Raw genomic sequence first — 16,516 nt, forward strand, 5'->3', positions numbered from 1 at the left:
AAGGGTTTCAAGCAGGAAAGGAATCAAACATGCATGTGGAAAACTGACTCTGATGGCAACATGGAAAGGTGAATGGAAGAAGGCCAAGGCTTAAAGTAAGACTCATCAGGAAAATCATGAACAAAAACCTCCATAAGAGAAAAGAATGGAGAACAGCAGACAAATGTTTAAGGAACTGAAATCAATATGCCTTAACCAGAATTACATGCAGACCATGAAAAGATTAAAAAATTTCTCAAGTTCCTAACTCAAATATCTGTGTACATAGTAAATTCTTCTTCTATTTAGTTCTGAAGAAAAAATGTTTAGAAAGAGAATAGTGATTTCAGTCCTTGATATTTTAATATTGAAGTTGCCATGGATCTTCCAGATAGAATACTAAATATAATGAGTACATTGGTCTGGAATTCATGAAAGGAGTATAGACTTAAATATTTCGGAGTCATCACTTATATATATAAATATGTAATATTTGAAACCATGAGAATGAATGGGCTCCTTCAAGAAAGAACAGGTAGACTAAGCTGAAAAAAAAAATAAAAGGCAAAACTTTTGTGAGTACAGACATATAAAGAAAAGAGCCTTTCAAGTGACTAAGAAAAACTTATTAGATGAGAATGAAGAAATCAAAGAGTGGTACTAGGAAGATGAGGGAAAGGGTCAAGAGAGGCGAATGCTATAAAATGAGGGCAAGAAAGAAGAGAAAGTTAATAATGGGAAGATCACTGCACCATAGAAATAAAAGCCTCATTTCCATGGTTGAGAAGTGAATAGGCGGTAAGAAATGGGACCTGGGTACATATTAAACACTTGGAAGGCCTTTTTTCTTAAGGGAAGCAGAGAGATGTGAGGTACATATGAACTTGCTCAGTTTTTTATATGAAAGATATGAGTAGGTTTAGAGAATGCAAGGAAAGGTACCAATAGAAGGGGAGACAAAACAACAAATGAAGCAATGTCCTGGTTCTTAAAAAAAAAAAAAAACAAACACCAGATGCAAACAGAATCAAGAACAGTCGAATAGATCAATCTGGAATGGAAGGATTACTCTTCATTGTAGCCTGGAGAAGGGAATACTGATAAGGGCATATAAATATGCATCTGTAGGTACAGATGCAGGACATTTGGGGATTTCATATCCAAAATGTTCCATTTTTCTCAGTAAAGTTGGATGCAAGGTTTCCTCGAGAGAAAAGTAGGCAGGAACAAGGCCTGGGGGGGGTTGATGGGACTGATGGAACACTGAAGAAAGAATATCTAAGTTGATTCCAAAGCAACACAAAGAGCCATGGAAGCCAGAGAAATACATCAGTGCACCATCAATTTAACGTTACAATGCTCTCTGTTCAATTTTCTGAGGACCAGAGATGATCTAAAGTTGAGTAAGTGCAGGCAGGAAACTCTGAAAGAAAGCAAAAATTTTGAAAGAAATGTCAAAAGAATGCAGTGAAGCACCCAGAGGTCTTCACTAGATAGGGAAAAAATCAAAGCCATGAAGGGCTGGGAGAGTGGTAGAGGGAAAAAAAAGCTAGATACAACATTTTAATACTAGATTAGAAAAATTTATGAATCTACAGATGATAGAATATATATATCAACTTATATATCTTTTTTGTCTCTCGAAGTTCTGGCTTCTGTACTTTCTCCTCTACTACAAAATACTTATCTATTGAAACCTGTTAATAATTGGTCTTTGACCATTTTCCTTGAGTTAAGAATTTACTCAGGGATAAAGAAAATTATAAGATATCTTCATATTCTCAAAGAACTTAATATTTGCTTAGAGAAGTGACATAAAATAGAATGATAAAAGACATCAAATTCACATGGCAAGTTGTGTGACGTAAGCAAAAGGGCAATAAAAATTCACACTAGGCAAAGGAAGCTTCCTGAATACAGTTTATTCTTTCACAATAAGATTTATATCATTGTAGGGCATTATGGATAGTGGCAGCTGGAGTAGGAATAACAAAGTATACAGGCACTGGTATGCCTTCTAAGAGAAGATTCATTTTAATCAATAACTAGATATGAGATTGGATAGATATATTAGGGCCAGATTATGAAATAACTAGGATATTTTAGCTCAGACTGAGGATAAGCAGAGAAGAATCAGAGTGGGGTGACATGTCCAATAATAAGACAGTATTTTATAAAACAGAAACTTTCCTCCCACTAAAATGCATAAATGGCTGATATATTCATTCTTTCTTCCTCTAGTGTATTATTGCAGCATAACACACTAGGACATACACCGTGGTATGAACTGAAGAACTGCAGATGGTAAGATTCACTACAATAACCTCAAATGTAGATCGGCTATAAAAAGTCATCATTATGGTATATCTTAAATTTGTGGAAAGTATTTTGTATTAGCAAAAGCAATCTAATTTATCATGATATTAAAAAATAAATTACTAAGCTATTTTTATTAACAAAATTTACCATTTTTAAAATGTAACAAAATATCATACTTACCACAAGGCTTTGAATGTCCCAAAACCTCATCAGCTTTCATGGTCTTACACAACTCAAAGTACTGAACACACTGCTGAACTGCTGTAGTTATCTAATAAAATAATAGCTTATTAATTCCAGAAGTTTAAGTCCACAAGTCCATGTATTAAAAGAAGTTAATCAAGGCTATAAAATATGCTGGGAAAATATTTAAGAAAAATATTCAGAAAATCTAGAATAGCACCTTTCCAGGCCATTAAAGCTCAGTCTCCCCAGTTACATTTTAACTATGGCATCATTCTGGGAAACACAGAAAATATTTGTAAACCAACAAATATAACATTGTCACAATGTTGGTGTCAAGGCAAAAATACAACTGTACTTTACATTTTATGGTGAAAGATGCAAAAATTCTGGCCATGACTTTAAAAATTATCTTGCCAATACCCCCAGCTCCCTTGCCTTTGAGTTTTTTCTTCCTACTTAGCCAGCAAAATGTGAACTGGATCTAGCCTTCATTTCTATCTTAGATACCAGAATTGCTAAAAACTATAAAAAAAAAAACCTCAATCCAAAGAACAGTCATAAAAATTGACCTCCAACTTCTATACCCAGCGATTCTCTGATAGTCTTTATTCTACCTCCTTCTCCCATTCTCCTCAAGCAGAGATTTCCGATCTTCTCCCTTTCTTCTGCACCTACATACTTCCTGTAGATGCCCTCTCATTCTAACTCTCAAATAAAATAGAGGCCACCAGTGAGACAAGGAGTGATAACTGTTAGATCTGGTAATAAGAAGGTTTTTGGTGACTTTGAAAAGATCAGTTTCAGGGGAGTTTGGGGAATAAAACTAACTATAAGGAATAGGAATGGAAAACGTAAAGGCAGCTATAGTACAATTTTCACTTGCAAGAAGGCTGGTTGTAAAAGAAAAAAACGAGTAAAACATAGGGGTGGGATCTTAGAGTCAAGAATGAATTCCTCAGGTTGGAAGGATATGGTCATGTTTAAGTAAATAGAAAGTTTGACTATGCAGGAGAGAAAGGATAATTGACAGAAAGGTGTCTAAGAGCAGGAGCAGCTAGGACCTAAGTGGAAGGAAGGGTTAAGCTTTAGATGGGAAAAAGATGGAGGTTGTGTGGATAGAGGCAAGTTCATAATCATGGAATCAAGGAATTGATAGATTTCCTAGTCTCATTCATTCTTATGGCCTCAGTTTCATGCAAAAGAGTTAACACGGCAGGATTTCTATCATTAGAAAGGCCTGCTTACAAGATTGGTCCTTAACCAGCATCTGGGAACTTGGATTTCAGGAGCTTCCCCCCATTCTAAGAACTGTACCTAAACTGTACAAACAATGTGGTTTATGCTGAACGTCTGTTTTCCTTCTGGGAATGTGGAATCCCTGGTGTGTAGCAGGCAGAAGGTGCCAACATGATTAACCCCCAATTTAAAAAGAAAATGGGCACTGAGTCTCTAATGAGCTACCCTGGTAAACAACATTTCACATGAGCAGTCACAATTTGACACTGGAGAAAATTAAGTGGAGTCCTGTGTGACCCCACTGGCAAAAAAGACTCTTGGAGGCCCATGCTTGGTATCTTCCAGACTTTACCCAATGCGCCTCTTCCCTACACCAGTTTTGCTTTGTATCTTTTTTCTGTAAGAAATCATATCTGGGAGTACAACTATGTGCTGACTCCTATAAGTCCTCCCAGCAAATCATCAAATCTGGGGGTGGGCTTAGGGAACCCCCTTCCATATCTATGTCTTATCTAAATCAAACTTTAGGATCCAGATCAATAAAATGAAACTTCCCCCCAGAAATCTGGATCTCAAACTCGATATGACCAAAGAATGATAGACATTCAAATGAGTAAGTCCTCACCGAAACCCCTTTCAAAAAACGAAGTCCTCTAAAACCTACGCTCTAAATATAGTACTCCTGAGTCCACCCATTTATCCCAATACACTGTCATAGCCTTAATTCATGTTTCCATCATCTTTTGCTTGGATTACTGCAAAGCCTCTTAGGGGAGAAGTACTGAAGTAAAAACTATCTCCACCTAGCACTTTCAGCCCATTTTCCAAATTTTCCAAAGCCCTAATATGATATTACTTCAGTACATGAAAATCTATCAGTGGCTCACTAAACCTCCAGAATAAAGGCCAATCTCCTAAATTTGACAATAAGAACTTTTTAATGATCTAACATTAGTCTTATTCCTCTCATCCTCCAGATGTCCCCCTCCGCAGCCACACACACACGCACAGAGAAATACATTTACCTGTGTAAAAGTCTGTCACCAAAAGCCAGTTCAACATGTGACCAGTCAAATAACCAATTCATTAAAAGCAAATCCACTAAAAATCTCACCAGTCAATGCATACCAACTGAATTTGAAACACATTCAAACCTGAAATTAACAACAAACTCATTTTTATCTGCAAAAGGGAAAGGGCTTAAGATTCCCCTTAAGTAGCTCTTTCCTATTTTTAATGGAATTATGAGGCCCTATCCTGCCTCATACATGAATGAAACAAACTGAGGTCAACTGGCACAGACCCAATTTAAAGCATCTAAGAACTTTTCAAAAAACATCATCCACTTAATATTAGCTTTCAGGGAACTGATTTTCAGGAAATTTCTCTAATACTAGTTCACATTTCTCTCACCAATCTATGTCCAGCCATATGAAATATGTGCAGTTTCCAAGTGTACTATGTGTTTTCCAATCCCTAAAGCCTTTAAACATGCTATTCCATGGCCCTGAAATATTTTCCCACCACTACCTTAACCACCACCCCTCTTTCCCAGAATAACACCTACTCATTAATAAAAAAATTTCCCACTATCCTTGAAAATGAGCAATTGTTCTATAGATAAAAACCAGAACCATATTTCTATATAACCATGGTTAATAGGTATCTAGAACAAGTTTAAAACCTTGTTAATCATGACATGTCAACAGATCTCAATGAACATACTTTTGTAAGCAAACCAATCAGTTAGCCCCTTTCTTCTAAAAGTCAGCCAACAACAGACACATTCCAGGAAATCTACAGTTGGCATGAACTCACTCTCACCTCTGAAAGCCCAACCTGAGTTCCAAGTTTTCCCCGAAATTTTATATTAACAATCTGCTTTGCCTAATTAAGTAAGCAATAAACTCAGTTTTATGCATTGTTTCAGATACTCAACAGTGGTCTTAACCCTCAATGATTCTGGAGCTTACATTGAGATTACCTTGAGGATTCTCATTTGGCATCATTCCATGGGGTCCTCAAAGAAGAGTGTTCACTGGGTCCCCAAGTCCCATACTTTGATAATCCTTCAGATCTGCCACCACGTGAGTCTGTCTCAACAATGATCTAAGCTTCAACTTGCTTCACTGAGTTCTCATTGCTAGATTTTATTTTCCTTGGATTTGTAATGAAATAGGTCTTTGTACAAAGTGGCCTTTTGTTTTGGAGGAGCACCATTTGGTCAATAGTTCTACTATTAACCTGCTTATTCTTCTGTGTTCATTTTGCTTTTGTTGTTATTTGTAGACTCTGAACTCCTGTGTTCTTTTGGTTTAGCTTGCATCTACTGAATATATAAAGGAGTGTTCATAGGAAACAAAAGGAGGCACAGTCCAGAAAGTCTCTAATCCAGTCAATCAAATCCAAGCCAGCCCTGAGATGAGTGGCTACCAGCAACAAACTCATGCAAAGGCAACTGGTCAAACTGCCTTGGGACTTCTACAAAAATTTCATGAGGACACTCCCTGACTTGTCAATTCTTGAAAGAGGGGAATCAATGATCATCATGTCACCAATCACACAGCCCCTCCCTAGCTTCTGCTTAGTCAGAACCTGAGACACCATTCATAAGCACACACTTTTGCCCAAAAGTATAGTGATCTGTTTCACGTTTGTCATAAGTTTATCTAAGGTGCAACCTCCTTGACAGAACTACTTCCTAGATGGACTTACTCTTAAGATCCTAATTCTTACACATAAATTGATAAATAGCAACAAAAAAATGACTTTGAAAAACTGCCATTATGGAGAACTTTTGACGTGACAAATATACTTGAGAGGCTCTAAAGAATTAGAAGGCAAAAGAACAAATAGCGTCTCTGAGAACTCAAAGTACTATCTCCAACATAATCTTTCTCACTCTTTAGTTTACTTCCACTCAAACCTTCAAAAACCCATTCTTCCTTGCACTCATTTCTACTCACCTTTATCTTCACTACCCACTTAAACCCACTTCTGTTCCTTCTACTCCTTCCCATTACTTCTTACACGTGCTATCTTTTATTTGAGAAGGGGTAACAATCACAGAAAAAGGTACATCTTAGAAGAGGGACAATCACATGATATAATACTCCCTTTAAATTGCAGGAGCAAAAAGCAGATCTAGGGCTTCCCTGGTGGCGCAGTGGTTGAGAGTCCGCCTGCCGATGCAGGGGACACGGGTTCGTGCCCTGGTCCGGGAAGATCCCACATGCCGCAGAGCGGCTGGGCCCATGAGCCACGGTTGCTGAGCCTGCGCGTCCGGAGCCTGTGCTCCGCAACAGGAGAGGCCACAACAGTGAGAGGCCCGCATACCGCAAAAAAAAAAAAAAAAAAAAAGCAGATCTACAGTAGGTAAATTTAAATATTAAAGAGTCAAGTTGAGGGTATAAAAAGCGATTATCCTAAACCTTAGGAAAGACAAATTTGCTGTAAAATTCAGTATTTTATTTCATACTTATTCTCCTGCACTAGGAAATATGTACCAGCCAGCTCACTTAACTGTTAACCCCTAAGACTGGCGAGGCGGGGTGGGGGAAATATAAAAAACAGTAAGGTAGGGAGAATTTAAATAACCTAGCTGTCAATATTTTTTTTAAACGACTTTAAGAGGGCAAGAAAAATAGGAAACGTACTACATAATAAAGCCATTTCAGAAGTCTTTCCCTTAAGGGTAAACTGGACAAAAGATTCAAATTGTTAAAAATAATAGTTATGCTGATAGCCAAAATGCTTTTCAATCAGTACAGATATTGCTTTAAAAAACTGATAGCACATACACAAATTATTTGTTGCCCAATGCTACCTACTGAAAATGTCATATATGCCACAGACAGAACAAACTGCACAAAAGAGTAGCCACTAACCCATATTACTTTTAAATTTAAATTAATTAAAATTAAAGAATCAATTTAGGGACTTCCCTAGTGGCACAGTCATAAAGAATATGTCTGGCAATGCAGGGGACATGGGTTTGAGCCCTGGCCTGGGAAGATCCCAGGTCCCAAAGACAAATCCATGGAGTGGTCCAAAGTTCCCACTGCAGATATACAAATTTTTTTTTTTTTTTTTTAGATATACAAAATTTGATCTTCAATTCTGAAAGGAAAATGGGAACAAACAAACATGGCATCCATTTTCCCCAATGTTTCTTTTCAAAAGTTGGGTTTACTTTTTAAATTTTATATACACACACACACACACACACACACACACACACCATTAAAAAAATCTCTTGATATTTTGGTAAATTTAGGAAAGCTTTAAGAGAAAATGAGGTTTAAGATGAAATCTCATGCAAGTTTGATTAATTATGAACATGAAATATTTGAACAAGTTGATAGAATACTGAAGTTGATAATGAAGTAACTATTTGTAGGCTAAGAATTGATTATAGTATAATTCACTTTCCAAATAAGGAATGGATTTTAAGAGTTAATCTACAAGAAACATTTGAAATACATCCACTAGGGCCTATGTCATACCAACAGTTATTTATATGTCAAACCATAAGAGGAAAAAAATTCTTGGTTTTTTCTCCTTTTTCTATTCTAGCAAGATCACTCTAGGCTCATACGGTAGTAACAAATTTCCAGTTAAAATGGGAATGAGAGAAATGTGGAAAGACTTTCAGTTTCTCTAAGGATTTTTAAATACCTATTACCTCTACAAATAAATTCCCATCCTAATATTCAACATCTCCCTCTTCTCCTTTCTGAAGCCTAATTCTCAAACACAAAACAATTATTATTCTCCTTTCTTCAATTTATGTTCTACTGCAGTCTTCCTAAAATTCACAGTTCTAGGAATCTTTCCCTTTACCTCACTCAACTCAAGATTCTACCTAACTACATAGAACGTATTTATTATCTCAAAGTCATATTAGTATAACTTTAATTTCACAATTTTCATGTTTGTCAATTAATTGCTAGACTTGCTGATTTCAGTTCCTTTCAGTGCCCTAACATGTTGTTCTACTAATAGCAGTAAATGCAGAAAATTTTATGAATATATTTTACAGTATTAGTTTATATTTAGTGTAACTTGAATCAATTTTTGCAACTACAAAAGCATTTACCATTCTGAATTTTATCATGCAACTTTCAGTTAAAAGCATGGGTAAATTTTATAGAACAAACTCCCCTACAAACAACTGATCTGAATTAAACTATATGATAATATTGGGTTGGCCAAAAAGTTCATCTGGGTTTTTCCATAATGTTACAGAAAAACCCAAGCGAACTTTATGGCCAACCCAATACTTAATATGGCTTATCCCAAAATAGCTAGTTACCAGCCCAATTTACTATGAAGTTATATATTTCCTAACTGTTATCCTGACAGTGTTTTAAGTCTCTACTTTTATCCTTTTATGTTCACAGAATGGTAGTTTAAAAGTCACATAAAAGGGGGACTGCTTCATTATCCGATATTAATTAATCACTCAACTTTGCACATTCGAGTTATTACATCAGATATCTTTTTCTGATAATATTTCTCAAGATAAGAACATAAATATAGACTTACCAGAGATTTATATTTCTTTTCAATAAGTCTTAGTACTGCAGTTCTGCTGTAATATGCATGCTAAAATTAGGAATAAAATGGTATTTAATATTCAAGCTATACCATTCAAAGTCTATTTTCCCTGTAACATTTCTTTAACATAAATTACACAATAACTTAGTTTAAATTATTGTAATCAGGGTAAAACACGTTTTTCTAAGTACAATGGATTATGAGCATAGCAGTCATAAGAATGAAAATTATATTAAAAACTGGAGCATTTACTGACAGACCAATAGAAAACAATCTACCCCTCAGTTGTGTCCAGTTACCATGCTAAATTACTTTAAAACCAAAAAAACCATGTCTGACTACCAGTGTATGACAGAGCCTAAAGTAAAGATTAAGAAGTGAGGGCGAGGGGGGTCGGGGGAGGAATCACAACTCTCACAATGAAGAGGGTACTGTACTGTTTACACATGCAGAAATCTGCCAAGGTTGAAATGCTCTGAAGGGACAGTATCTTAATCATTCTCTGCCAGTCATATTTTAAAAATGATTCGAAGCGCCAAGAAACTCTCTCCTTAGAACTAAACATGGATGAGATTAAAATATGATTTTTATGCATTGTACAAAGGGGAAAATTTACATGAATATTACTTATGTTCGATATCATTAGCCTTCAATGTAGTTTATTTTACTTTAAAAAATTAAATAATAGTCTGTAAAAATCTATCAAAATTCTGGGGAATAGAATTTAATTAAGTGGGGTTTGGGTTAATTGAGGGTTAATCAAAACCCTGTGTGTTTTAACCCTTGTAGCTTAAAATGTTTTAAAAAAACCATTAATCTTTTTTTCAGGTTTAGTAAGAGAAACATATTGACTTACAATTAAACTACTGATCATGTTCTAAAACGAAAGCCTCATAGTACATCCCTTAGACTGGAGTTGACACACCACAACCCTCAGGCCAAATTCAGCTGCCCCCTGATATGGTAAACAATGTTTTATTGTAACATAGTCACATCCATTCATTTATATATCACCTATGGATGCTTCTGGGCTACTGAGAACTGAGTAGTTGCAAAAGAAACAGGACAGCCCACAAAGCCAGAAATATTTACTGCCTGACCCTTTACGTAAAGTTTGACAACTTCTGCCTTAGATGAGTGGAGGAGAATGTGATAAATTTTAATAATACCAGAACACACTTGGGGAGCTCATTTAATAATTTTCCATTGGTTAGTTTTCCTGTAATGTGCATCATTCTCTTAAGAATCAAGTGCTGACAATAAAAATGTTAAGTAAAAAAAGTTAATTATAAACACTTAGAATATGATTTGTTAAAATTCACCTGTTTAGGTCTTTTTTAAAGCATACAACCACATAAAACAAAATCTTAATAGCTGTTATCCCTGTGTTATAGAATTAGAGAAATGTAATTTTATTTGTGCTTTTACATATTTTGTATATTGTCTACAATAGTGGTGTAATTTGATAATCAAAAAAAAGAAAAACGTCAAATGTCAGATGTGAGGAACAAAGGGTTCAGGTAAAATTAAGTTGAGCAAGCATTTATCAAACATATACTATATGTAGGCCAGGTAAGTGCTAAGCACCAAACAGAATTATGTTTTGGTTAACTGGGCATTATTATACAGTCTAGATAAACGGCAAAAAAAAAAAAAAAAGAAAGAAAGCCATCAGCTAGATAATGTCCAAATCGTGCTCAGCAGTAAATGAACATGTTGCTGCTTTGCTTTGCATGGTTTGCATCACAAGTCATGGTCCCATTCCCATCCTTCCCCACTGCAACAAATACAGGTTGAGAGGGACCAAGATGTGAGAACGCAGGCCAACACAGCTATGACTACTGCCAGACACAGATCACTCTTATTCAACAGCAGATGAGGGAGGCAACAGTGTAAGAATCTTTTAATATTAGTTTCAGTCCTAAGATAGTGATCAACTCCACAGGAAGTCACGAGCATTCAGGCATTAGACACATTTTACAAACTGCAATTTCATTAAGTGGCAAATGAAGAGATGTTTTCAGACCTCTAAGCCAGAGAAAAGTGAGCATTGAACCCTTATGTTCTACCACATCTGCTTAAAAAATTCGTAGCTTTTAAACTAAGACATGATTTTGGATAGGTCATCAGTTTAATAGATTCAAATGAATTACCATTAAAATCCTTTTCTGACTCTGTCACCTAATAGGTAAACCATCTTGAGCAAGTTACTTCTCTATCCCTCAGTTGCTCCATCTGTAAAATGGGATAATAATACCACCACCTATATCATAGACTGTTATAAGAATTAAGTGAGTTAACATGTGTAAAAGTGATAGAACTCTTGGCACACAGTAAACATTCAAACAGCAGCTATTCTTTGACACAGTAGAGCAATACACAAAGAAAGGTAATAAAACATTCCGTATTTCCTTACCATCCACTTTTTGAACCACACAGCCTTGGTATCAACCAATGCAAGAAAGTATATTGGATCCAAAATCTTTTGTGAGACAAGATGGCTTTGATCATGTTTAACTGATAATAAAGACAAAGTACTCTCCACAATTTCTTCCATATACCTTAAAGTTTGGGAAAGAAGTTATTTTTAGAAAAAAACAAATGCTATATATATGTAATAGTGACATTTTATATTTATGGAATGATAAAGTAATAGGTAATCTTTAGAAACATCATTTTTTAATATTTCAGTAAATAGCAGGGGTGAAATTCACCCCCAGTTTTCTCTGCTCTAAAAACTTATGTTCTACTTCAACACCGGCTGTCCAAATTTAACTTTCCTTTTTAGACCCACAGTTACTCTTACAACCTTATTAAAAATCTTAGAACTAAAAAGGGAAAAGTTTAAAGAACATTCAAGGAACTTGACCAAAGTAGCGAAGACCAGTAATGAAACAGCCTGAAGCTACAACAGCCTCTTACCTTGTTGTGATAATTAAATGGTATAAAATGGTACTTGCATAGAGCCATTCACGTAGCTAAGTAAAAAAACATGAAAAGCTAAAAAATAAACTAGTAAGCCTTTCCCAACCACGTAAATCAGTTAAGACTGTCTCTACTCTCTTTGAAATGTATATGGACAGTAACACTCCTAATTTTACAGTGGCATAAACTAGGGGGCTTACTTTTCTGGGTGTCGAATCCAGAAAGATGGAGCCTCTTTCTGATATTCATTTAGAAGACGAACCTATAAAACAGTGCATAACCGTTCTCAAGAAGTTAGAATTCTTAAATATAGAATTAAACAGAAATAAAAGCATATTATAGAAAATGAATACCTTTTTAAGTAAGTGGATCACATTAGGATTAGTTATATCTATGCCAGTTGAAAGAGTAGGAATATGATTTTCTCTAGAAAGAAAGTATAACTCCAAATATTTAGCTAAAAAGAAAATATAAAAATAAGGTTATAATACCATTCATTCACAGTGCTTTCTGCAACAGTTATTTCCTATCCATTTTCTTAAGTACAAACTTATAAATTTTAAAAATTATATAATAAACATACCTAAGCTTTTATAAATTTCCTTGGTCATATGTAATGGTGAAAGTGTAAACGTCTGTGCATAGAATTTTAAAATCCGGTCCTATGGAAATGAAACAAGATTTGTATCCAATATTCTTTCATCATCTATTTTTGTAAGAATCGTTTTCTACATAGTAAAAAACTTAATAAACACAAGACCATTCAAAAATTTCAGTAGAAATGTAATTAAAACGGCGCATTCTTGTGTTGGTTGGCAAAACGTAAAGTCAACCAAAACTAAGAGTCAACCTAATACAGCAGTATATTGTTGTAAAATCTGGTAATAGCAGATACAGACATGGGGAGATGGGGTGAAGAAAGGAAACAATATAATTTGTTACAATATAATTTGTTACAATTTGACACAATGTAGAGGAGTCAAACAAAGAAACAGTAGGAGTACTAAATGTAAAACAAAACAAACAAAAAACCCCACTCCTTTCCAAATCCACTATTTGTTTTTGTTTTAATTGCTCACATAGGAAGATTAATTAGATTGTTAGGACTTCAATAATTTTGCCTATTCCCAAGAAAAATATTATATTCCAAAATTTTACATTATTAAAACGTAAAGTAGAAACTACCACAGTGTAAATGAATTAAATGAGATAACAGATGTAGTCAGTACCTGACACTCGTAGGTACCTAGAAATGACAGCTTATCATTTTAATTATACCAACTTTGATGGGATTGAGCCTAACAGTGAAATTCAGTTTCCCATTAAAAAAATAAAATTCCCTCAAATGATCTACTCTGAAGAAAAAAAAAAACCTTGACTATATCAAATATTAGATGAATACACTTACAAAAAATGGTTACCCAAGTGACTAAAAATATATTTCAATAACCCAAGAGGTTCGTACTGAACACAGGATATTAAATACTTTGGGAAGTTTTCATATTTGCAGCAATTGGTAAGTATTTGTCATACTTTTCGAACACTATAGGCTTCACTCAGTTACATGTAAGAGTCCTTTAGAGCAGCATTCCCCAACCTTTTTGGCACCAGGGACCAGTTTTGTGCAAGACAATTTTTCCACAGACAGGAAGGCGGGGATGCTTAAGGCCATAATGCAAGCCATGGGGAGCGGCAGATGAAGCTTAGCCGCTCACTGCTCACCTCCTGCTGTGCGGCCCAGTTCCTGGGGGTTGGGGACCCCTGCTTTAGAGTAGAAAATGAAGAAACAGAATCAAACTCAAGAATTTGGGTAAAGCATAAATTCTAGATGAAAAGAACACCATACCTTGTTTTCTATTCAAGTTGATTGGTTTTATTACCATTTCCCCTCTATGACAACGTCTTCCAATTTTATTGCCTTAAGTATCCACACTGACTCTTGCTGAATATAATGGACAAATCAGGCCACTTACATTGACCCAGTAGGATCTTTACCATATTTATAAAAGGAATAAAGGAAACCTATTAGACCACTATTATGTCTTTAAGAGGGAAATTTACAATTTCCTGTTAGAATGCCTTGAAATGTTAAAAGATAACCCTGAAATATCTTTCTCCTTTGAAGTTCCTGAATCCTTGAGTCTTTAGAGAAGTCTGCCTCACCCTCTGGGGTTAGTATGGTTGAACTGCATCCAGGTATTGGGTAATTAAACATCATTTCCCCCCTTATAAAAATAACAAACAACTTGTTTCTAAACCACTTCTGTTTACCAGTATATTTTCATTGATGGAAGAGTAATTTTAAGTAGTAAAAAGGTACTGAGTTTTATTTTTATTTGTATTAACTGTTTACTGTCTGTCTCCTCTTCTAAAGTTCTATGAAGGCAAAGGCTTCTGTCTTGCTCAGTGTTCCCAGCATCTGAACTAGAATGATGTACACTGTAGGTATTCAGTGCATATTTGTTGAAGAGCTGGAAAATTTTCTTTTTTACTAATACCTTTAAAAATTTTATATAAAAAAAACCTTATCAATTTTAAAGCTAATGTTTTTCTTCACTGACACATCATTTATGAAGAAAAAGACACTTAAAAAAACCTAGTTTGGGGGACTTCCCTGGTCGTCCAGTGGTTAAGACTCTGTGCTCCCAATGCAGGGGGCCCAGGTTCGATCCCTGGTCTGCGAACTAAGTTCCCACATACCACATCTAAGCCCGCGTGCCGCACTAGAGAAGCCCATGCGCCACAACAAAGACCCAGTGCAGCCAAAATAAATACATATGTACATACATAAAAAATCTAGTTTGTAGTTAAATGTGATGCTGGAATACAGTCAGGATTTTTTTTAATCCCATATAATTACTGCACTTTTTAATATAATCTTACTTTTCAACATAGTGTTTCTGAGAAGTCATATGTGAATCATTTTTTTTTATATATAAAATAACTCTCTACTGACTAACTTTACAGTTTTGGGAATTTTCTACATTAGTTTTATAATTCATCTCAATTATCTTCTAAAGTGTTAGCTTTACAGTTTTCTAACTTTTCTTTTTAAGCAGTTAAGCAATCTCTAACACTTAACTGCACAGGGAAAATGCTTATTAATCCTTTAGAATAAATTGTAATCATTGTAAGTTCAAGTCTTCATATATCATGAATTCTTTCAAAAACACACTCTTTCTTTTAAAATATTTTTCTTAATTCAAAAACATTGACACAGATACTTGGATATCCCTTTACAAGATAAAACAAAATGCATAAGCTAACATAGCCTATTATTTGGCAATGAAGTATGACACTGACCAACCATACTTTGAATCTAATCATGACATAGTAAGTTAATTCCTTTAAAAAAAAAAAATCTTGACAATTCAAAAGCTGGAGCTGAAATTATATTTGTGTTACTATTAAATATTTGAGCTACTATTAAAGAAAATTATATTCCATTTGCTCCTAGAATAGTAGGAAAAAAACCAGGAATTCTTAACACTTCTGTAGGCATTTCCTTACACTAAATACAGGATCAGGATCTGAAAGATACACTGTCAGTTTCTCACAGAGAGTGGTCCAATTTTCACAGTTCAGTACGTCAGATGGAGGAGCTGAACATAACGTTTGCAAGGCTTCATATCTCACCTATAATTTTTTAAAAGAATTTTTATTAATACTCAGCCACCAAAATAATAGCAATTCTCCAAATATTTAACAAACATTGAAACGCAGAGTCTGGATAACTGCTCTGAAGAGCCAGTTGAAAATCAGAGGCCCTTTTATAAAACAATTCTTGATAACTCATTTTTTAAACTGTTAAGCAGAGAAACTAGTGTTTTAATTTTTGCTTTACATAAAATAACCTAACTATATTAGGAGATTCTAGGTCACACGTCTAAGGGGAAGAGGAGAAGGGATGGTAGCCAAATCTGAATCACCAGAATAAGGTATTCCAGTGTCTCCTCCATAGACTTTCCTCACTTGAACAGACCCCATAGGTGGTCCCACAGTTTGAGGACTCTAATTCTAAAACACTGCCCAGTTATGTCCCTGGTGAAGCATTCCCATTCTAGGATATATGAACAATTCTCACAAAGCAATTAATTTGAACTTCTTTTTGCCGCTACACCATATTTTCTGACCTTCTAACCACTGAGATAGGGAAAAAAAAGTGATTCAGCAATGTGATGCAAAATTGAATTTCTGAATTTTCACAGAAATCTTATTAAGCATTCTTCTCAAAATTCAATCAGAATTCACTCGGGACAGTATGACCCAAGGGACAGCAGTGGCAAATAGCTCTACTCCAATCGTAAGTGGA

General features: G+C 35.1%; 1 protein-coding gene and 1 long non-coding RNA gene across 7 annotated transcripts in view; one reads left to right on the top strand and one right to left on the bottom strand.

Moving 5' to 3' along the window:
* Positions 1-5,702, top strand: part of LOC141276022 (uncharacterized) — a 66,808-nt gene extending 61,106 nt beyond the window's left edge. The window contains exons 2-3 of the long non-coding RNA XR_012324808.1: positions 2,221-2,283; positions 5,651-5,702. This is a non-coding gene — a long non-coding RNA (uncharacterized lncRNA). The remainder of the gene's footprint in view (positions 1-2,220; positions 2,284-5,650) is intronic.
* TBC1D32 (TBC1 domain family member 32) overlaps positions 1-16,516 on the bottom strand; it is a 183,058-nt gene that overhangs the window by 137,369 nt on the left and 29,173 nt on the right. For 5 of the 6 annotated variants that reach the window (XM_033867671.2, XM_073789535.1, XM_033867670.2 and 2 more), the window contains 7 exons: positions 15,715-15,840; positions 12,788-12,866; positions 12,558-12,661; positions 12,405-12,466; positions 11,696-11,840; positions 9,268-9,327; positions 2,479-2,569 (listed from right to left, as the gene is read on the bottom strand). In XM_033867671.2, coding sequence (XP_033723562.1) covers positions 2,479-2,569; positions 9,268-9,327; positions 11,696-11,840; positions 12,405-12,466; positions 12,558-12,661; positions 12,788-12,866; positions 15,715-15,840 — 667 coding nt within the window. The remainder of the gene's footprint in view (positions 1-2,478; positions 2,570-9,267; positions 9,328-11,695; positions 11,841-12,404; positions 12,467-12,557; positions 12,662-12,787; positions 12,867-15,714; positions 15,841-16,516) is intronic. The other variant, XM_033867669.2, reaches the window with a different exon arrangement.

This window comes from Tursiops truncatus, chromosome 12 (assembly GCF_011762595.2).
Source record: "Tursiops truncatus isolate mTurTru1 chromosome 12, mTurTru1.mat.Y, whole genome shotgun sequence".
Lineage (NCBI taxonomy): Eukaryota > Metazoa > Chordata > Mammalia > Artiodactyla > Delphinidae > Tursiops > Tursiops truncatus.